Genomic DNA, 21410 nt, shown 5'->3' on the forward strand with positions numbered 1-21410 from the left:
ATGAGCTTTCCCGCCAGGCGCTAGCTCTCATCTGGAAACTTGTGACCAAGAGCTGAGTTTTGTCAGTGGAATATTGACCAACACTGGGTCTGTCCTTTCCCCCTGCTTCACAAATCTCACAGCACCAGGGTATTGTCCAATCAGATTAATTGAAATCACATGTTTACAGAGTGCTGCTGCTTTATCAGGGTCAGACAGCGTCATGGAGAGGGAGCAAGCTAACGTTTCAACTCCCGATGACGTTCCATCAGAGTATGTTTGAAACGTTTGCCTGCTGTCTCCATGGCTGCTGCTTGACCTGCTGTGATCTCCAGCAGGATTTGTTTCAGTTGGATGCCTTCTGAATTGGTCCACCCCAGGCCACACAGCTCTTACCAAACTGGGGAAGGCTGGAGTACAGGGAGCTGGCCATGGGACCTGGCCATGGGACCTGGGAACCTGTCACTCTACTCAGCCTGAGATTGTCAATGCTGTTGGAATGTTGTTTGCAAAATCAATATTTCTAATTGTACTGCCTGTGTTACAGGCTATGTCTTTGATGGAGGAGATGATGCTGGAGATAAATGATTTGAAGAACTTCAAAAATACTGTTGAAGATCGCATGACTGACATTGACAAAGATATGGATATGGTAAGATATGGATGGAGCCAAATGTTGGGAATTGAAGGAGGTGGGGAGAGGGAAGGAGAAGGGGCGTTGTAGCAAAAGGAGACTATGGGGAGGAGGGGGAATGTACCAGCCACAGACCAAAGAGATGCCCTCGCCCCTCGCCCCTATCCCCTATCCCCTGAGGGACATGGGGAGGTAGGTCTGCTGTTGCTTGTAAAGTATTGTGTCTGTTTACCCCACGTAAAAGCTCTGCAGATTGTAACCTTCCCAATAGCACCAGGGAGGCCCAGACACCGTCTGCTATCAGCTTGGGTTTTTGCAGCTGACACCTGTTACTCTCACGTGTTGTCAGTCCTTGGCTGCAGAGATCCAGACTCTCAACACACGCTGAAACACCCAAACAAAACTCCATCCTGGAGCAGTCATCGCTTTCACCCATGGGGAGAATGTTTGTGTGGTGGGAAATCCCATCCATGTTCAATGACCCGTTACAACATTTTAATCATGCAGTAATCACCCAGAATCCAACAGGGTTTCTGCGGAGGGCGGGGAATGACAGAAGCAATCAAATCTGATCCCACATCCTGGGAGATGCCTGACAGGCATCAGGTCCCTGGGTAAATGTGGAAGAATACGCAAAGATGCAATTCACGGTGCACCAGGGGACATTGCAGCTGAAAGGTTCACTTACTTCAGGATAATGAAGATGAAAAGAAATGTTAGAAAACAGGGAGGTACATCATTTCCATAGAATATAGAACAGTGCAGCACAGGACAGGCCCTTCAGCCCTCGATGTTGGACTGACCTTTTATCCTACTCTAAGATCACACTAACCTCCATACCCTTCATTTTACTAACTCCATGTGTTTAGCCAAGAGTCGCTTACATGTCCGTATTGTGTCTGACTCTACTACCACTGCATTCCACACACCCACCACTCTCTGTCCTCTGACATCTGACCTTAATCATCCTTCAATCACTTTAAAGTTATGCCCCCACATGATAGACATTTCCACCCTGGGAAAAGGTCTCTGGCTATCCACTCACTCTCTGCCCCTCATCATCTTGTACACCTCTATCAAATCACATCTCATCCTTCATCACTCCAATGAGAAAAGCCCTAGCTCCCTCAACCTTTCTTCATAAGACATGCCCTCCAGATCCAGACAGCATCCTGATAAATCTCCTCTGCAATCCCCCTGCTAATAAAAGCCAACGCACCTTACTCCATCTTACCAACCCTATCAACTTCAGTGGCAACTTTGAGAGATCTATGGACGTGGACCCAAGATCTCTCTTCCTCCACACTGCTGAGAATCCTGCCTCTAGCCCTGTATTCTGCATTCAAATGTGACCTTCCGAAGTGAATCACATCACACTTTTCTGGATTGAACTCTATCTGTTACTTATCAGCCCAATCCCAATTCTGCATCTTGTCAATATCCCATTACAACTTACAACTAGCCTCCACATTATCCACAACTCCACCAACCTTTGTGTCACGGGCAAACTTACTAACACACCCTTCCACTTCCTCATCCAAGTTATTTAATAAAAATCACAAACAGCAGAGGTCCCAGAACCAATCCCTACGGAACATCACTGGTCACCCAGCTCCAGGCTGAATACTTTCTATCTACTATGACCCCTTGTCTCCCATGGGCCCACCTTACATTCTGAATGAGCGTACCATGAGGAACCTTATCAAACACCTTGCTAAACATCCATGTACACCCCATCCACTGTTCTACCTTCATCAATGTGTTTTGTCACTTCCTCAAAGAATCCAAGAAGATTTGTGAGGCATGACCTGTCCCTCACAAAGCCATGCTGACTATCTCTAATCAAACTATGATTTTCCAAGTAATCATGAATCCTGTCTCTCAGAATCCTCCCTAGTGCTTTCTCCACCACAATGTGAGACTGACTGGTCTGTAATTCCCAGGATTGTCCCTGTTCCCTTTCTTGAACAAGGGAATAACATTTGCCCCCTCCAAACATCAGGCACTACTCCAGTGGACAGTGAGGATACCTTAGGACATATCCCATCTGGCCCAGGGAATTTATCTATCCTTATGTTTTTTCAAAACTTTCAGCACATCCTCCTTCTAACATCAAGCTGTTTGAGTGAATTTGTCTGTTTCACGCTGTCCTCTGAAACATCAAGGTCCCTCTCAGTGGTGAATAGTGAAGCAAAGTATTTAAGGACCTCCCCTACCTCCTTTGACTCCAGGCACAAGTTCCCTCCACTCTCCATGATCGGCCCGACTGTCACTCTGGCCATCTCTTGTTCCACACATTAGTGTAGAATGCCTTTGGGTTTTCCTTAATCCTACCCGCTAAAGGTTTTTCATGCCCCCTCTAACTCTCCTAAGTCCATTCTTCAGTTCCTTCCTGGTTACCTTGTAACCCTCCAGAGCCCCTGTCTGATCCTTGTCTCCTGTGCCTTAAGTAATCTTCCTGCTTCCTCTTGACTAGATGTTCCACATCCCTTGTTACCCAAGGTTCCTTCACCCTACTATCCCTTCCTTGTCTCAGGGGGACAAACCTGTCCAGCACAATCAGCAGGTGCTTCCTAAACAACCTCCACATTTCTGTCACACTTTTCCATGAGAACATCTGTTCCCAATTTAGGCATCCTGATTCCTGCCGAATAGCATTGTAATTCCCCCTCCCTCAGTTATATACTTTCCCATAGAGTCTGCTCCTATTCCTTTCCAGGAGTGTTGTAAAGGTCAGGGAGTTGGGATCACTGTCACGGAAATGCACTCCTACTGAGAGATCTGACACCTGACCTAGTTCTTTGCCAAGTACCAGATCCAACATGCCTTCCCTCTAATCAGCTTTGTTCCACCCAAACTATTTGAACTATGTAGGTTCCAATCAATATCAGGGAAGTTAAAGTCACCCATGACAACAACCCTGTTACCTCTGAACCTTTCCAAAATCTGTCTCCCAATATGCCCATCCATGTCTCCGTTGCTATTAGGGGGCCTGTGGAAAACTCCCAATAAAGTGACTGCTCCTTTCTAGTTTCAGATCTCTACACATACCAACTCTGTACCAAACCCTCCTCTACGACCTCCCTTTCTGCAGCTGTGACACTATCCAAGATTAGCAATGCCACTCCCTCATCTCCTTTCCCCCCCCCCCCCCTCCCCCCTCCCCAACTCCTTTTGAAACATCTAAATCCTGGACCTTCCAACAGCTGTTCCTGCCCCTGTGAGATCCAAGCCTCTGTAATGGTCACAACATCATAGATCAGTACTAGGACCCACTGTTCCGAGTTGGTCATCCTTATTCCTGATACTACTTGCATTGAAATAAACGCACTTCCAGCCATCACACTGACTGACTGCATCTTTGCCCTATCACATGCCCCTCCCTCTTCACAGACTCTCTGCGCGGTGTATCTGGCTGTTCATGACCTATTCTAGCACCTGATCTGTAGCTCAGGTTCTGACCCCCTGCTGATCTAGTTTAAACCATCCTGAAGAGCTCTAGCAAACCTCCCCCCGGGATGTTGGTGCCCCTCCCATTCAGGTGCACCCCGTCCTCCTTGTACAGGTCCCACCTTCCCCCGAAGGTATCCCAATGATCCACATATTGGAAGCTCTCCCTCCTACACCAGCCCTGCAGCCACATCTGCACTCACTCTCTGTTCCTAAAATCACTAGCACGGGGCATCAGTACCAAGCCTGAGATTACTACCCTGCTTGTCCTGCTTCTAGCTTCCAACCTAACTCCCAATATTCTCTTGTCATGTCCTCCTCCCACTCCATACCCATGTCATTGGTACCGATCAGTACCTCGGCTTTTAGCTGCTCTCCTTCCTCCTCAAGCATCCTGTAGACTTGATCCGAGACATCCCTGACCCTGGCGCTAGGGAGGCAACACTCCATCGGGGAGTTTCACTCGCACCCAGAGAATCTCCTGTCTGTCCCTCTCACGACTGAATCTTCTATCACTATCACTCTCCTATCCTTCCCCCTTCCATTCTGAGGCACAGAGCCAGAGACCTGCCCACTGTGACTTCCCCTCGGCTCCCCAACCCACACCCAACAGCATCCAAAGCACTGTACTTTTTTTTATTTCAAAAATATACTTTATTCATAAAATTATTTGGATCGTGCCATTCTTGTGCACACATTACATTGCTTTACATACAGACATTGAAATTTATTTTCCTATATACAAGTCTGTACATTTACTATCCAGCTCTTCTGCTGAGGCATCAGCAGAGCCCAACTGACTGCGTGGGCCCCCTGTTCTTTAGACAGGCAGATGTTACACGGTGGTCTTTCCCCACCGCGCCTTGGCGGCAGCTGCCCCAAGCTTCAGCACGTCCCTCAACACGTAGTCCTGGACCTTGGAATGTGCCAGTCTGCAACACTCAGTCGGGGTCAACTCCTTCAGCTGGAAGGTCAACAGGTTTCGGACCACCCAGAGAGCGTCCTTCACCGAGCTGATGATCCTCCAGGCGCAGTTGATGTTCGTCTCGGTGTGCGTCCCGGGAACAGGCCGTACAGCACGGAGTCCCGCGTCATGGCGCTGCTCGGGACGAACATCGACAAACACCACTGCATTCCTCTCCAGACTTCCTCTGCATAGGCACATTCCAGAAGGAGGTGTGTGACAGTCTCGTCCCCCCACAGCCGCTTCGAGGGCAGCGTGCGGTGCGGCTGAGAGTCCGGGCGTGCATAAAGGCACAAGCCATGTCTTGGTGCTTGTTGGAAAGTTCTGGCGATGAGGCATTCTGCCAAATGGCTTTGACAGTCTGCTCAGGGAACCGCTCGATAAGATCCGCCCTCTCCTTTTCCTGAAGGGTCTCAAGGACACTACGTGCTGACCACTTCCTGATGGACTTGTGGTCAAAGGTGTTTTTCTTCATAAACTTCTCCACGAAGGACAGGTGGTACGGAATGGTCCAACTACTCGGAGCGTTCCGCAGCAGCGAGGCCAGGCCCATCCTTCGCAACACCGGGGACAGGTAGAACCTCAGTACGTAGTGACACTTGGTGTTTGCGTACCGGGGATCCACGCACAGCATGATGCAGCCACACACAAAGGTGGCCATCAGGGGTGAAGGTGGCATTGGGTGTATTTTTCCCCCGTTGCCCAGATCTTTGTACAGTGAGTCCCTTCGGACCCGGTCCATCTTTGAACTCCATATAAACTGGAAGATGGCCCGGGTGGCTGCAGCGACACAGGTTCTGGGAATAGGCCAGACCTGTGCCACGTAAAATATCAATGACAGTGCCTCACATCTGATGACCAGGTTTTTTCCCGCGATGGAGAGCGACCGTAGCTTCCATCTGCCTAGTTTCTGTCTCACTTTGCTGATCCGCTCCTCCCAGGTCTTGGCGCACGCCCCAGCCCACCCCAAACCAAATACCCAGCACCTTCAGGTGGTTGGTCCTGACGGTGAAGGGGATCGAGGATTGGTCAGCCTAGTTCCCGAAGAGCATGGCCTCGCTCTTGCCTCAGTTTATCTTGGGCCCCGAGGCCCATTCAAACTGGTCACAGATGCACATGAGTCTGTGCACGGACAGCACTTATTATTGAGGGGAACAGCCACAGGGTGTCCTTGCATTGCCTGTCTGTTCCCTATCCCTCTCCTGATGCTCACCCAGCTACCTTTAGGTGTGACTGCCTCCCTATAACTCCTCTCTATCACCTCCTCAGCTTCCTGAATGATCTGATGTTCATCCAGCTCCATCTCCAGTTCCCTAACGCGGTCTGTGAGGAGCTGGAGTTGGGTGCATTTCTCGCGGGAGAAGTCAGCAGGGACACCAATGGTGACCCTTACCTCCCACATCCTGTAGGAGGAGCTTGGAACTGCCCTATCTTCCACCCCCTCTCCTCTGAATTACCAAGAGCAAAACTATCACAAAGATTAATGACCAGGTCGTCAGTTTGTATGATCCTGATACAGTCAATTAACACGTGATGATTAGATTTAATTCGCTACAGTATGGAGACAGGCCCTTCGGTCCACACCGACACGCCGAAAAGTGACCCACCCAGACCCATTTCCCTCTGACTAATGCACCTAACACTATGGACAATTTAGCATGGCCAATTCACCTGACCTGCACATCTTTGGACTGTGGGAGGAAACCGGAGCACCTGGAGGAAACCCACATTGACACGGGGAGAATGTGCAAACTCCACACAGTCAGTCGCCCGAGGCTGGAATCGAACCCAGGTCCCTGGCACTGTGAGGCAGCAGTGCTAAATTCTAAATTCGACACACAAATATTGGCCAGGACCCTGGGAAAGAAACTGGCTTCATCCATGCTGTGATTGGATCCTCCTAGTCCACCAGAGGCAGCAGCTGGGAACTTGGTTTCACTTCTGATCTGAACGGTGACATGGATTCACAGCTGTCTGCAGTCACAGCCTCTCGCCTGCTCCAGCTAACACTAACCTCAGTCATTCCCATCCATAACGTTTACTTCCCTATATCTCACTCCTTGTCTCAGCCTGCCTTGTGCTGAAACCCTCAGGTGTGTTTTTGTGGCCTCAGTTATTCCAATGCTGCTCTCTAACATTATTCTCTCTGTGCATTTGTGGGTGTCCACAAGTCTGCCTGTGTCTCAGTGTTCGCCATCACCCCTATGCTTGCACACCTGAATTGATCCCAAAGTGTTGATTTTAAAATTCTCATCCTGGCCTTTGTCATCCTGTAATTTCCTCCAAGTGCAGCACACCCTCTGTGAGGGCTGTCTGTCTCTGTCCTTTGTGAATCCCTAATCCCCACCACACCAGCATCAACAGTTACACCTTCCGCTGCCTGGCACCGAACTCTGCAACTCCCTCCCTGAAATCTCTCCGTCCCACCTCAGAATCAAACTTTGTTCCATGGCACTACTGCAAAGAACCTTGGGATGCTTCATTACAGCACAAGTCCTATCTCAGGAAGGGGTAATATCCCAGAATTAGAGACCCAGGGACTAGGGAGAATGAAAAATTGAAGGAAATTAGAATTAATTAGATGGTCATGGTGGAGAAATTAATGGTTGTTGAATCCCTGAGACCTGATACTCTTCATTATCTGTGGATTTCTTTACCACAGAGGGCTGTTGAGGCTGGGTCATTCAGTATATTCAAGACTGAGAGAGAGAGAGAGAGACAGGTATTTAATCAGTGAGGGAATAAAGGGTTATGGTGAAAAGGCAGGAAAATGTAGTTGAATTCTGATCAGATCAGCCATGGTCTCATTGAGCAGCAGAACAGACTCAATGCAGCAAATGACCTACCTTTGCTTTTACATCGTGTTAGCTTCATCCCAGAGTCCTGAGGTCAGTGGCTATAGAGACAGACCCCACCACCAGGGATATATTTCCCTTCCCACCCCTTTCCACCTTCCGCAAACTCCGTTTCTTCCGTGATTACCTCGTCAGGTCCACGCCCCCCACAACTACCCACCCTCCCATCCTGGCACCTTCCCCTGCCACCACAGGAATTGCAAAACCTATGCCCACACCTCCCCCCTCACCTCCATCCAAGGCCCTAAAGGAGCCTTCCACATCCATCAAAGTTTTACCTGCACATCCACCAATGTCATTTATTGTATCTGTTGCTCCAGAGGTGGTCTCCTCTACATTGGGGAGACTGGGCGCCTCCTAGCAGAGCGCTTTAGGGAACATCTCCGAGACACCCGCACCAATCAACCACACCGCCCCGTGACCCAACATTTCAACTCCCCCTCCCTCACCGCCGCTCCCTCACCACCAGACGCCTGGAGGAAGAACACTTCATCTTCCCCCTTGGAACCTTCCAACCAGACGGAATTAATGTGTATTTCACCAGTTTCCTCATTTCCCTTCCCCCCACCCCATTCCAGATCCAACCTTCGAACTCAGCACAGCCCTCTTGACCTGTCCATTATCTTTCCCATCTATCTGCTCCACCCTCCTCTCTGACCTATCACCTTCTCCCCCACTTTCGTCTACCTATCACATTCGCAGTTACCTTACCATCCAACCCCAACCCCTCCCATTTAACTCTCAGCCCTGACCCACAAGCTTCATTCCTGATGAAGGGCTAATGCCCGAAACGTCAATTTTCCTGCACGTCGGATGCTGCCTGACCTGCTGAGCTTTTCCAGCACCACACTCTCGACTCTGATCTCCAGCATCTGCAGTGCTCACCTTCTCCATGGCTATAGAGACAGTCAGTGCATTGGTGATTATCTTCCAAAGATAATTGGAAGAAATTCTGTAATGATTCCTGTGAGTTGGAAAGTAATAAACGTTACTCTGCTGTTTAAGAAAGGAGGGAAAACAAAGAATTATCGACCTGACCACCTTGTATCAGCAACAAGAGCAATCTACAATAAAGGACATGATGAACAGACATTGGATATTAATGAGCTGATTAGTTATATTTAGCATAGATTTGTGAATGTGAAATCATGTTGATGTAGCAGTTGACATTTTTGTGGTTTTTATGAGTAACATTGAAAAAAGGTATTGATGGATATAGTTTACTTAGATTTTCAGAAGGCTTTTGTTAAAACCCCTCACAGAAACATGATTACAGAACAACCTCAGTTTTCCTATCATCGATTATCTGAACAAGATCTCAAGTCCCATAAATACTTTATTTGTTTACGATCAGATCAGTTATCTGAACAATCAGTTATCCAAACAAAATCCTCCATGCCTGTCTGGCTTGGATAATCGAGGTGGTTCGGTATTGTTTAAGTACTGGGATGGGAGGTACTGTACTGGCATGGATTGAGGATTAGCTGTTAGGCAGGCTGTCACTAATGGGCACCTCAAGGATCAGGACTGAGCCTTACCTGTTCACAAAATGGCAAGATGTGATGGCCCAGTGATGTTATCACGAGACTGTTAGACCAGAAATCCAGGTAATGTTCTGGGTCAGCCAGCGTTGAATCCTCCCACACCAGGTGCTGGAATTGAGGGATGGTAGGTATAGGACAGATGTCGGAGATAGTTTCTTTACTCAGAGAGTAGGAGGGGTGTGGAACGCACTGCCTGCAACTTGTGTAGTCTCGCCAACTTTAAGGGCATTTAAATGGTGATTGGATAAACATAAGGATGAGAATGGAATAGTGTGGGCTAGACGGGCTTCAGATTGGTTCCACAGGGTGGCACAACATCCAGGGTGGAGAGGTAAGTGGGGCAGGGTGGGAGGGAGAGGGTGTGCGTCTGGGGAGAAGGTAGTAAAGAGTACAACAGGTGAATGGAGGTGGGGATGGAGGTGATAGGTCAGAGGGGATAGGTTGGAAGGGAGATAGGCAGGTAGGACAGGTCATGGGGACAGTGCTGAGCTGGAAGTTTGGAACTGGGGTGAGGTGGGGGAGGGGGACTGAGGAAACTGTTGAAGTCCACATTGATGCCCTGGGGTTGGAGTGTTCTGAGGCGGAAGATGAGGCGTTCTTCCTCCAGGCATCTGGTGGTGAGGGGGCGGCTGTGAAGGAGGCCCAGGACCTCCATGTCCTCGGCAGAGTGGGAGGGGGAGTTGAAATGTTGGGCCACGGGGCGGTGTGGTTGATCGGTGCGGGTGTCCTGGAGATGTTCCCTAAAGCGCTCTGCTAGGAGGCACCCAGTCTCCCCAATGTAGAGGAGACCGCATCGGGAGCAACGGATACAATAAATGATATTAGTGGATGTGCAGGTAAAACTTTGATGGATGTGGAAGGCTCCTTTAGGGCCTTGGATAGAGGTGAGGGAGGAGGTGTGGGTGCAGTTCCTGCCGTGACAGGGGAAAGTGCCAGGATGGGAGGGTGGGTTGTAGGGGGGTGTGGACCTGACCAGGTAGTCACGGAGGGAACGGTCTTTGCGGAAGGCGGAAAGGGTGGAGAGGGAAATATATCCCTGGTGGTGGGGTCTTCTTGGAGGTGGCGGAAATGTCGGCGGATGATTTGGTTTATGCGAAGGTTAGTTGGGTGGAAGGTGAGCACCAGGGGCGTTCTGTCCTTGTTACGGTTGGAGGGGTGGGGTCTGAGGGCGGAGGTGCGGGACGTGGACGAGATGTGTTGGAGGGCATCTTTAACCATGTGGGAAGGGAAATTGTGGTCATCAATGTAGCAGAGGAAGAGGTGGGGAGTGGTGCCGGTGTAATTACAGAAGACGGACTGTTCTACGTAGCCAACAAAGAGACAACACTGCTCATCTACACTACAACGAATCTGAAACCAACATGGTCATTCTAAAAGATGAGAGACTTTACAAACAATTCAGGTATTTTTCAATATGTAATTTCAGTTACATCACACTGTAAACTTTTGCTATAAATTCTGTGTGTTACAATCTCCACAACCATCTGATGAAGGAGCCGCGCTCTGAAAGTTAGTTCTTCCAAATAAACCTGTTGGACTATAACCTGGTATTCAGTGAACTTTAAGAATCTTATCGTTAGCCCAGAACTCTGTATTCCTCTTACTCCTTCCAAAGTGAATCACCTCACACTTTCCCGCAATAAACTCCATTTGCCACCTCTTAGCCCAGCTCTGCAGCTTATCACTGTCCCTCTGTAACCTACAACATCCCTCCTCCCAGCTCTGCAGCTTATCACTGTCCCTGTGTAACCTACAACATCCCTCCACCCAGCTCTGCAGCTTATCACTGTCCCTCTGTAACCTACAACATCCCTCCTCCCAGCTCTGCAGCTTATCACTGTCCCTGTGTAAGCTACAACATCCCCTCTCCCAGCTCTGCAGCTTATCGCTGTCCCTCTGTAACCTACAACATCCCTCCACCCAGCTCTGCAGTATTCCTTATTAAGAGTATTGCTCCGAACTGCCCATACCCTCAACATGAACAGCAGGTCGCTGAGGGAAAGTGGCAGTTACATTGACATGCAGCTGCACTGGGGGAGATGCCAACACCTGGAATATTAGCATTATTACCCCCCCCTTCACTCGCACTGATGATTGAGAGACCTGTCTCTCTAATGCACTGATCTCATTGAGCACGGCCTCGGTACAGTACCTTACTCTCTCGACTATTACCTCAGCTTTGCCCATCACTAACTGGGCTGTGTTGAGGGGCAGCTTTTCCCCCAGAGGGTGGTGTGGGTATGGAATGAGCTGCCAGAGGAGGTGGTGGAGGCTGGTACATTTACAACATTTAAAAGGTGTCTGGTTGGGGACAGTAAATGAATAGCAAGGGTTTAGTGGGATATGGGCTGGGTGCTGGCAAATAGGACTAGATTGGGGTGGGATATCTGGTCAGCATGAATGAGTTGGGCTGAGGGGTCTGTTTCCATGTTGTACATCTCAGTGACTTTGGATACATTCCTGGTTGAATTTGAACTTCATTCATTCCTGTTTCTCTCTTGTGTGTTTCAGGTGACGACTCACATCAGTTTAATAAACGAGCTCCTGGTGAGGACAGCGTCGGGTCGGGATCTGCATCCCCAGGGTTTTCCAGTCACTGTCTGTAGACAAATGAAGGAGTTACTGATGAGACCGTCTGGGGGGGTTAGGGTATAGGGGGGTTAGGGTATGGGGGGGGGTGTTAGGGTACGGGGGGGTTAGGGTACGGGGGGTTAGGGTATAGGGGGTTAGGGTATAGGGGGTTAGGGTACGGGGGGTTAGGGTATAGGGGGGTTAGGGTACAGAGGGGGTTAGGGTATGGGGGGTTAGGGCAGAGGGTGTTGGGGCAGTGTGTTGGGGTGCAGTGTGTTGGGGTGCAGTGTGTTGGGGTGCAGTGTGTTGGGGTACAGGGTGTTGGTGTACAGTGTGTTGGTGTACAGTGTGTTGGGGTACAGGGTGTTGGGGTGCATGGTGTTGGGGTACAGTGTGTTGGTGTACAGTGTGTTGGTGTACAGGGTGTTGGGGTGCAGGATGTTGGGGTACAGGGTGTGGAGGTGCAGGGTGTTGGGGTACAGCGGGTTGGGGTGCAGTGTGTTGGGGTGCAGTGTGTTGGGTGCAGGGTGTTGGGGTGCAGGGTGTTGGGGTACAGTGTGTTGGGGTACAGTGTGTTGGGGTGCAAGGTGTTGGGGTGCAGTGTGTTGGGGTACAGGGTGTTGGGTACAGGTTTTGGGGTTTAGTGTGTTGGGGTGCAGGGTGTTGGGTTGCAGGGGGGTCGGGGTACAGTGCGTTGGGGTGCAGGGTGTTGGGGTACAGTGTGTTGGGGTGCAGGGTGTTGGGGTGCAGGGTGTTGGGGTACAGTGTGTTGGGGTACAGGGTGTTGGGTACAGGGTGTTGGGGTACAGTGTGTTGGGGTGCAGTGTGTTGAGGTGCAGGGTGTTGGGGTGCAGTGTGATGGGAACAGGGTGTTGGGGGACAGGGTGTTGGGGTGCAGTGTGTTGGGGTGCAGGGTGTTGGGGTGCAGGGTGTTGGGGGGCAGGGTGTTGGGGTACAGTGTGTTGGGGTATAGGGAGATGGGGTGCAGTGTGTTGGGGTACAGGGTTTTGGGGGACAGGGTATTGGGGTACAGGGTGTTGGGGTGCAGTGTGTTGGGGTGCAGTGTGTTGGGGTACAGTGTGTTGGGGGACAGGGTGTTGGGGTGCAGTATGTTGGGGTGCAGTGTGTTGGGGGACAGGGTGTTGGGGTGCAGTGTGTTGGGGTACGGGGTGTTGGGGTACAGGGTGTTGTGGTGCAGTGTGTTGGGGTACAGGGTGTTGGGGTACAGTGTGTTGGGGACAGGGTGTTGGGGTACAGGGTGTTGCGGTGCTGGGTGTTGGGGGACAGGGGGTTGGGGTGCAGGGTGGTGGGGTGCAGGGTGTTGGGGTACTGTGTGTTGGGGTACAGGGTGTTGAGGTGCAGGGTGTTGGGGTGCAGGGTGTTGGGGTGCAGTGTGTTGGGGAACTGTGTGTTGGGGGACAGAGTGTCGGGGTGCAGTGTTTTGGGGTACAGGGTGTTGGGGTACAGGGTGTTGGGGTAAAGGTTGTTGGGATTCAGGGTGTTGAGGTACTGTGTGTTGGGGTACAGGGTGTTGGGGGACAGGGTGTTGGGGGACAGGGTGTTGGGGTGCAGGGTGTTGTGGTACAGTGGGTTGGGGTGCAGTGTGTTGGGGTGCAGTGTGTTGAGGGACAGGGTGTTGGGGTACAGGGTGTTGGGGTGCAGTGTGTTGGGGACAGGGTGTTGGGGTGCGGTGGGTTGGGGTGCAGTGTGTTGGGGTACAGTGTGTTGGGGAAAGGGTGTTGGGGTGCAGTGTGTTGGGGTACAGGGTGTTGGGGTGCAGTGTGTTGGGGTGCAGTGTGTTGGGGTACAGTGTGTTGGGGGACAGGGTGTTGGGGGACAGGGTGTTGGGGTGCAGTGTGTTGGGGTGCAGTGTGTTGGGGACAGGGTGTTGGGGTGCAGTATGTTGGGGTACAGGGTGTTGGGGAACAGGGTGTTGGGGTACAGGGTGTTGGGGTGCAGGGTGTTGGGGTGTTGGGTGTTTGGGAACAGGGTGTTGGCGTACAGGGTGTTGGGGTGCAGTGTGTTGGGGTGCTGGGTGTTGGGGTACAGTGTGTTGGGGTACAGGGTGTTGGGTACAGGGTGTTGGGGTACAGTGTGTTGGGGTGCAGTGTGTTGAGGTGCAGGGTGTTGGGGTACAGTGTGTTGGGGTGCAGTGTGATGGGGACAGGGTGTTGGGGGACAGGGTGTTGGGGTACAGTGTGTTGGGGTGCAGTGTGTTGAGGTGCAGGGTGTTGGGGTACAGTGTGTTGGGGTGCAGTGTGATGGGGACAGGATGTTGGGGGACAGGGTGTTGGGGTGCAGTGTGTTTGGGTGCAGTGTGTTGGGGTGCAGGGTGTTGGGGGGCAGGGTGTTGGGGTACAGTGTGTTGGGGTATAGGGAGATGGGGTGCAGTGTGTTGGGGTACAGGGTTTTGGGGGACAGGGTATTGGGGTACAGGGTGTTGGGGTGCAGTGTGTTGGGGTGCAGTGTGTTGGGGTACAGTGTGTTGGGGGACAGGGTGTTGGGGTGCAGTATGTTGGGGTGCAGTGTGTTGGGGGACAGGGTGTTGGGGTGCAGTGTGTTGGGGTACGGGGTGTTGGGGTACAGGGTGTTGTGGTGCAGTGTGTTGGGGTACAGGGTGTTGGGGTACAGGGTGTTGGGGACAGGGTGTTGGGGTACAGGGTGTTGCGGTGCTGGGTGTTGGGGACAGGGGGTTGGGGTGCAGGGTGGTGGGGTGCAGGGTGTTGGGGTACTGTGTGGGGTACAGGGTGTTGAGGTGCAGGGTGTTGGGGTGCAGGGTGTTGGGGTGCAGTGTGTTGGGGAACTGTGTGTTGGGGGACAGAGTGTCGGGGTGCAGTGTTTTGGGGTACAGGGTGTTGGGGTACAGTGTGTTGGGGTATAGGGAGATGGGGTGCAGTGTGTTGGGGGACAGGGTTTTGGGGGACAGGGTATTGGGGTACAGGGTGTTGGGGTGCAGTGTGTTGGGGTGCAGTGTGTTGGGGTACAGTGTGTTGGGGGATAGGGTGTTGGGGTGCAGTATGTTGGGGTGCAGTGTGTTGGGGGACAGGGTGTTGGGGTGCAGTGTGTTGGGGTACGGGGTGTTGGGGTACAGGGTGTTGTGGTGCAGTGTGTTGGGGTACAGGGTGTTGGGGTACAGTGTGTTGGGGACAGGGTGTTGCGGTGCTGGGTGTTGGGGGACAGGGGGTTGGGGTGCAGGGTGGTGGGGTGCAGGGTGTTGGGGTACTGTGTGTTGGGGTACAGGGTGTTGAGGTGCAGGGTGTTGGGGTGCAGGGTGTTGGGGTGCAGTGTGTTGGGGAACTGTGTGTTGGGGGACAGAGTGTCGGGGTGCAGTGTTTTGGGGTACAGGGTGTTGGGGTACAGGGTGTTGGGGTAAAGGTTGTTGGGATTCAGGGTGTTGGGGTACAGGGTGTTGGGGTACAGGGTGTTGGGGTGCTGGGTGTTGGGGGACAGGGTGTTGGGGTGCAGGGTGTTGTGGTACAGTGGGTTGGGGTGCAGTGTGTTGGGGTGCAGTGTGTTGAGGGACAGGGTGTTGGGGTGCAGTGTGTTGGGGACAGGGTGTTGGGGTGCGGTGGGTTGGGGTGCAGTGTGTTGGGGTACAGTGTGTTGGGGAAAGGGTGTTGGGGTGCAGTGTGTTGGGGTGCAGTGTGTTGGGGTACAGGGTGTTGGGGTGCAGGGTGTTGGGGTGCAGTGTGTTGGGGTGCAGTGTGTTGGGGTACAGTGTGTTGGGGGACAGGGTGTTGGGGGACAGGGTGTTGGGGTGCAGTGTGTTGGGGTGCAGTGTGTTGGGGACAGGGTGTTGGGGTGCAGTATGTTGGGGAACAGGGTGTTGGGGAACAGGGTGTTGGGGAACAGGGTGTTGGGGTACAGGGTGTTGGGGTGCAGGGTGTTGGGGTGCAGGGTGTTGGGGTGCTGGGTGTTTGGGAACAGGGTGTTGGCGTACAGGGTGTTGGGGTGCAGTGTGTTGGGGTGCTGGGTGTTGGGGTACAGTGTGTTGGGGTACAGTGTGTTGGGGTACAGGGTGTTGGGGTGCAGTGTGTTGGGGTACAGGGTGTTGGGGAACAGGGTGTGGGGTGTTGGGGTACAGTGTGTTGGGGTGCAGTGTGTTGGGGTGCAGTGTGTTGGGGTACAGGGTGTTGGGGTACAGGGTGTTGGGGTGCAGGGGGTTGGGGTGCAGGGTGTTGGGGTGCAGTGTGTTGGGGTGCAGGGTGTTGCGGAACAGGGTGTTGGGGTGCGGTGGGTTGGGGTGCAGTGTGTTGGGGTACAGTGTGTTGGGGAAAGAGTGTTGGGGTGCAGTGTGTTGGGGTGCAGTGTGTTGGGGTGCAGTGTGTTGGGGTGCAGGGTGTTGGGATACAGGGTGTTGGGGTGCAGTGTGTTGGGGTGCAGTGTGTTGGGGTACAGTGTGTTGGGGAAAGAGTGTTGGGGTGCAGTGTGTTGGGGTACAGTGTGTTGGGGGACAGGGTGTTGGGGTGCAGTGTGTTGGGGTACGGGGTGTTGGGGTACAGGGTGTTGTGGTGCAGTGTGTTGGGGTACAGGGTGTTGGGGTACAGTGTGTTGGGGACAGGGTGTTGCGGTGCTGGGTGTTGGGGGACAGGGGGTTGGGGTGCAGGGTGGTGGGGTGCAGGGTGTTGGGGTACTGTGTGTTGGGGTACAGGGTGTTGAGGTGCAGGGTGTTGGGGTGCAGGGTTTTGGGGTGCAGTGTGTTGGGGAACTGTGTGTGGGGGACAGAGTGTCGGGGTGCAGTGTTTTGGGGTACAGGGTGTTGGGGTACAGGGTGTTGGGGTAAAGGTTGTTGGGATTCAGGGTGTTGGGGTACAGGGTGTTGGGGTACAGGGTGTTGGGGTGCTGGGTGTTGGGGGACAGGGTGTTGGGGTGCAGGGTGTTGTGGTACAGTGGGTTGGGGTGCAGTGTGTTGGGGTGCAGTGTGTTGAGGGACAGGGTGTTGGGGTACAGGGTGTTGGGGTGCAGTGTGTTGGGGACAGGGTGTTGGGGTGCGGTGGTTTGGGGTGCAGTGTGTTGGGGTACAGTGTGTTGGGGAAAGGGTGTTGGGGTGCAGTGTGTTGGGGTGCAGTGTGTTGGGGTACAGGGTGTTGGGGTGCAGGGTGTTGGGGTGCAGTGTGTTGGGGTGCAGTGTGTTGGGGTACAGTGTGTTGGGGGACAGGGTGTTGGGGGACAGGGTGTTGGGGTGCAGTGTGTTGGGGTGCAGTGTGTTGGGGACAGGGTGTTGGGGTGCAGTATGTTGGGGAACAGGGTGTTGGGGAACAGGGTGTTGGGGTACAGGGTGTTGGGGTGCAGGGTGTTGGGGTGCAGGGTGTTGGGGTGCTGGGTGTTTGGGAACAGGGTGTTGGCGTACAGGGTGTTGGGGTGCAGTGTGTTGGGGTGCTGGGTGTTGGGGTACAGTGTGTTGGGGTACAGTGTGTTGGGGTACAGGGTGTTGGGGTGCAGTGTGTTGGGGTACAGGGTGTTGGGGAACAGAGTGTGGGGTGTTGGGGTACAGTGTGTTGGGGTGCAGTGTGTTGGGGTGCAGTGTGTTGGGGTACAGGGTGTTGGGGTACAGGGTGTTGGGGTGCAGGGGGTTGGGGTGCAGGGTGTTGGGGTGCAGTGTGTTGGGGTGCAGGGTGTTGCGGAACAGGGTGTTGGGGTGCGGTGGGTTGGGGTGCAGTGTGTTGGGGTACAGTGTGTTGGGGAAAGAGTGTTGGGGTGCAGTGTGTTGGGGTGCAGTGTGTTGGGGTGCAGTGTGTTGGGGTGCAGGGTGTTGGGATACAGGGTGTTGGGGTGCAGTGTGTTGGGGTGCAGTGTGTTGGGGTACAGTGTGTTGGGGAAAGAGTGTTGGGGTGCAGTGTGTTGGGGTACAGTGTGTTGGGGGACAGGGTGTTGGGGTGCAGTGTGTTGGGGTGCAGTGTGTTGGGGTAGAGTGTGTTGGGGGACAGGGTGTTGGGGTGCAGTATGTTGGGGTACAGGGTGTTGGGGAACAGGGTGTTGGGGTGCAGTGTGTTGGGGTGCAGGGTGTTGGGGTGCTGGGTGTTTGGGAACAGGGTGTTGGCGTGCAGGGTGTTGGGGTGCAGTGTGTTGGGGAACAGGGTGTTGGGATACAGGGTGTTGGGGTGCAGTGTGTTGGGGTACTGGGTGTTGGGGTACAGGGTTTTGTTGAACAGGGTGTTGGGGTGTTGGGGTACAGTGTGTTGGGGTGCAAGGTGTTGGGGTGCAGTGTGTTGGGGTGCAGTGTGTTGGGGTACAGTGTGTTGGGGTACAGGGTGTTGGGGTGCAGTGTGTTGGGGTGCAGGGGGTTGGGGTGCAGGGTGTTGGGGTGCAGTGTGTTGGGGTGCAGGGTGTTACGGAACAGGGTGTTGGGGTACAGTGTGTTGGGGTGCAGTGTGTTGGGTACAGGGTGTTAGGGTGCAGTGTGTTGGGGTGCAGTGTGTTGGGGTACAGTGTGTTGGGGTACAGTGTGTTGGGGTGCAGGGTGTTGGGGTACAGGGTTTTGGGGTACAGGGTGTTGGGGTGCAGTGTGTTGGAGTGCTGGGTATTGGGGTACAGGGTGTTGGGGTACAGGGTGTTAGGATACAGGGTGTTGGGGTGCAGTGTGTTGGGGTACAGTGTGTTGGGGTGCTGGGTGTTGGGGTACAAGGTGTTGGGGTACAGGGTGTTGGGGTGCAGTGTGTTGGGGTACAGTGTGTTGGGGTACAGTGTGTTGGGGTGCAGGGTGTTGGGGTACAGGGTGTTGGGGTACTGTGTGTGGGGGTACTGTGTGTTGGGGTGCAGGGTGTTGGGGTACAGGGTGTTGGGGTACAGGGTGTTGGGGTGCAGTGTGTGGGGGTACAGTGTGTTGGGGTACAGTGTGTTTTGGGTGCTGGGTGTTGGGGTACAGGGTGTTGGGGTGCAGTGTGTTGGGGTACAGTGTGTTGGGGTGCTGGGTGTTGGGGTGCAGGGTGTTACGGAACAGGGTGTTGGGGTACAGTGTGTTGGGGTGCAGTGTGTTGGGTACAGGGTGTTAGGGTGCAGTGTGTTGGGGTGCAGTGTGTTGGGGTACAGTGTGTTGGGGTACAGTGTGTTGGGGTGCAGGGTGTTGGGGTACAGGGTTTTGGGGTACAGGGTGTTGGGGTGCAGTGTGTTGGAGTGCTGGGTATTGGGGTACAGGGTGTTGGGGTACAGGGTGTTAGGATACAGGGTGTTGGGGTGCAGTGTGTTGGGGTACAGTGTGTTGGGGTGCTGGGTGTTGGGGTACAAGGTGTTGGGGTACAGGGTGTTGGGGTGCAGTGTGTTGGGGTACAGTGTGTTGGGGTGCAGGGTGTTGGGGTACAGGGTGTTGGGGTACAGGGTGTTGGGGTGCAGTGTGTGGGGGTACAGTGTGTTGGGGTACAGTGTGTTTTGGGTGCTGGGTGTTGGGGTACAGGGTGTTGGGGTGCAGTGTGTTGGGGTACAGTGTGTTGGGGTGCAGGGTGTTGGGGTACAGGGTGTTGGGGGACAGGGTGTTGGGGGACAGGGTGTTGGGGTGCTGGGTGTTGGGGTACGGGGTGTTGGGGTACGGGGTGTTGGGGTGCAGGGTGTTGGGGTACAGGGTGTTGGTGGACCGGGTGTTGGGGTACAGGGTGTTGGGGTACAGGGTGTTGGGGTGCTGGGTGTTGGGGTACGGGGTGTTGGGGTACGGGGTGTTGGGGTACAGGGTGTTGGGGTGCTGGGTGTTGGGGTGCTGGGTGTTGGGGTACAGGGTGTTGGGGTACGGGGTGTTGGGGTACAGAGTGTTGGGGTACAGGGTGTTGGGGTACGCGGTGTTGGGGTACAGGGTGTTGGGGTACAGGGTGTTGGGGTGCTGGGTGTTGGGGTACAGGGTGTTGGGGTACAGGGTGTTGGGGTGCAGTGTGTTGGGGTACTGTGTGTTGGGGTACAGGGTGTTGAGGTGCAGGGTGTTGGGGTGCAGGGTGTTGGGGTGCAGTGTGTTGGGGAACTGTGTGTTGGGGGACAGAGTGTCGGGGTGCAGTGTTTTGGGGTACAGGGTGTTGGGGTACAGTGTGTTGGGGTATAGGGAGATGGGGTGCAGTGTGTTGGGGGACAGGGTTTTGGGGGACAGGGTATTGGGGTACAGGGTGTTGGGGTGCAGTGTGTTGGGGTGCAGTGTGTTGGGGTACAGTGTGTTGGGGGATAGGGTGTTGGGGTGCAGTATGTTGGGGTGCAGTGTGTTGGGGGACAGGGTGTTGGGGTGCAGTGTGTTGGGGTACGGGGTGTTGGGGTACAGGGTGTTGTGGTGCAGTGTGTTGGGGTACAGGGTGTTGGGGTACAGTGTGTTGGGGACAGGGTGTTGGGGTACAGGGTGTTGCGGTGCTGGGTGTTGGGGGGCAGGGGGTTGGGGTGCAGGGTGGTGGGGTGCAGGGTGTTGGGGTACTGTGTGTTGGGGTACAGGGTGTTGAGGTGCAGGGTGTTGGGGTGCAGGGTGTTGGGATGCAGTGTGTTGGGGAACTGTGTGTTGGGGGACAGAGTGTCGGGGTGCAGTGTTTTGGGGTACAGGGTGTTGGGGTACAGGGTGTTGGGGTAAAGGTTGTTGGGATTCAGGGTGTTGAGGTACTGTGTGTTGGGGTACAGGGTGTTGGGGTGCTGGGTGTTGGGGGACAGGGTGTTGGGGTGCAGGGTGTTGTGGTACAGTGGGTTGGGGTGCAGTGTGTTGGGGTGCAGTATGTTGAGGGACAGGATGTTGGGGTACAGGGTGTTGGGGTGCAGTGTGTTGGGGACAGGGTGTTGGGGTGCGGTGGGTTGGGGTACAGTGTGTTGGGGAAAGGGTGTTGGGGTGCAGTGTGTTGGGGTGCAGTGTGTTGGGGTACAGGGTGTTGTGGTAAGGGTGTTGGGGTGCAGTGTGTTGGGGTGCAGTGTGTTGGGGTGCAGTGTGTTGGGGGACAGGGTGTTGGGGTGCAGTGTGTTGGGGTGCAGTGGGTTGGGGACAGGGTGTTGGGGTGCAGTATGTTGGGGTACAGGGTGTTGGGGAACAGGGTGTTGGGCTACAGGGTGTTGGGGTGCAGGGTATTGGGGTGCAGGGTGTTGGGGTGCTGGGTGTTTGGGAACAGGGTGTTGGGGTACAGTGTGTTGGGGTACAGTGTGTTGGGGTACAGGGTGTTGGGGTGCAGTGTGTTGGGGTACAGGGTGTTGGGGAACAGGGTGTTGGGGTGTTGGGGTGCAGTGTGTTGGGGTGCAGTGTGTTGGGGTACAGTGTGTTGGGGTGCAGGGTGTTGGGGTGCAGGGTGTTGGGGTGCAGTGTGTTGGGGTGCAGGGTGTTGCGGAACAGGGTGTTGGGGTGCGGTGGGTTGGGGTGCAGTGTGTTGGGGTACAGTGTGTTGGGGAAAGGGTGTTGGGGTGCAGTGTGTTGGGGTGCAGGGTGTTGGGGTGCAGGGTGTTGGGGTGCTGGATGTTGGGGTGCAGTGTGTTGGGGT

The 21410-nt window shown here is 54.0% G+C and overlaps 1 protein-coding gene across 1 annotated transcript in view; it reads left to right on the forward strand.

Moving 5' to 3' along the window:
* The first annotated feature begins 323 nt into the window (after positions 1-323).
* LOC132827883 (uncharacterized) overlaps positions 324-21410 on the forward strand; it is a 79583-nt gene continuing 58496 nt past the window's right edge. The window contains exons 1-2 of the mRNA XM_060844646.1: positions 324-631; positions 11938-11973. Of these exons, the coding sequence (XP_060700629.1) occupies positions 479-631; positions 11938-11973 (189 nt within the window). The 5' untranslated portion in view covers positions 324-478. The remainder of the gene's footprint in view (positions 632-11937; positions 11974-21410) is intronic.

This window comes from Hemiscyllium ocellatum, chromosome 25, assembly GCF_020745735.1.
Source record: "Hemiscyllium ocellatum isolate sHemOce1 chromosome 25, sHemOce1.pat.X.cur, whole genome shotgun sequence".
Classification (NCBI taxonomy): Eukaryota; Metazoa; Chordata; class Chondrichthyes; order Orectolobiformes; family Hemiscylliidae; genus Hemiscyllium; species Hemiscyllium ocellatum.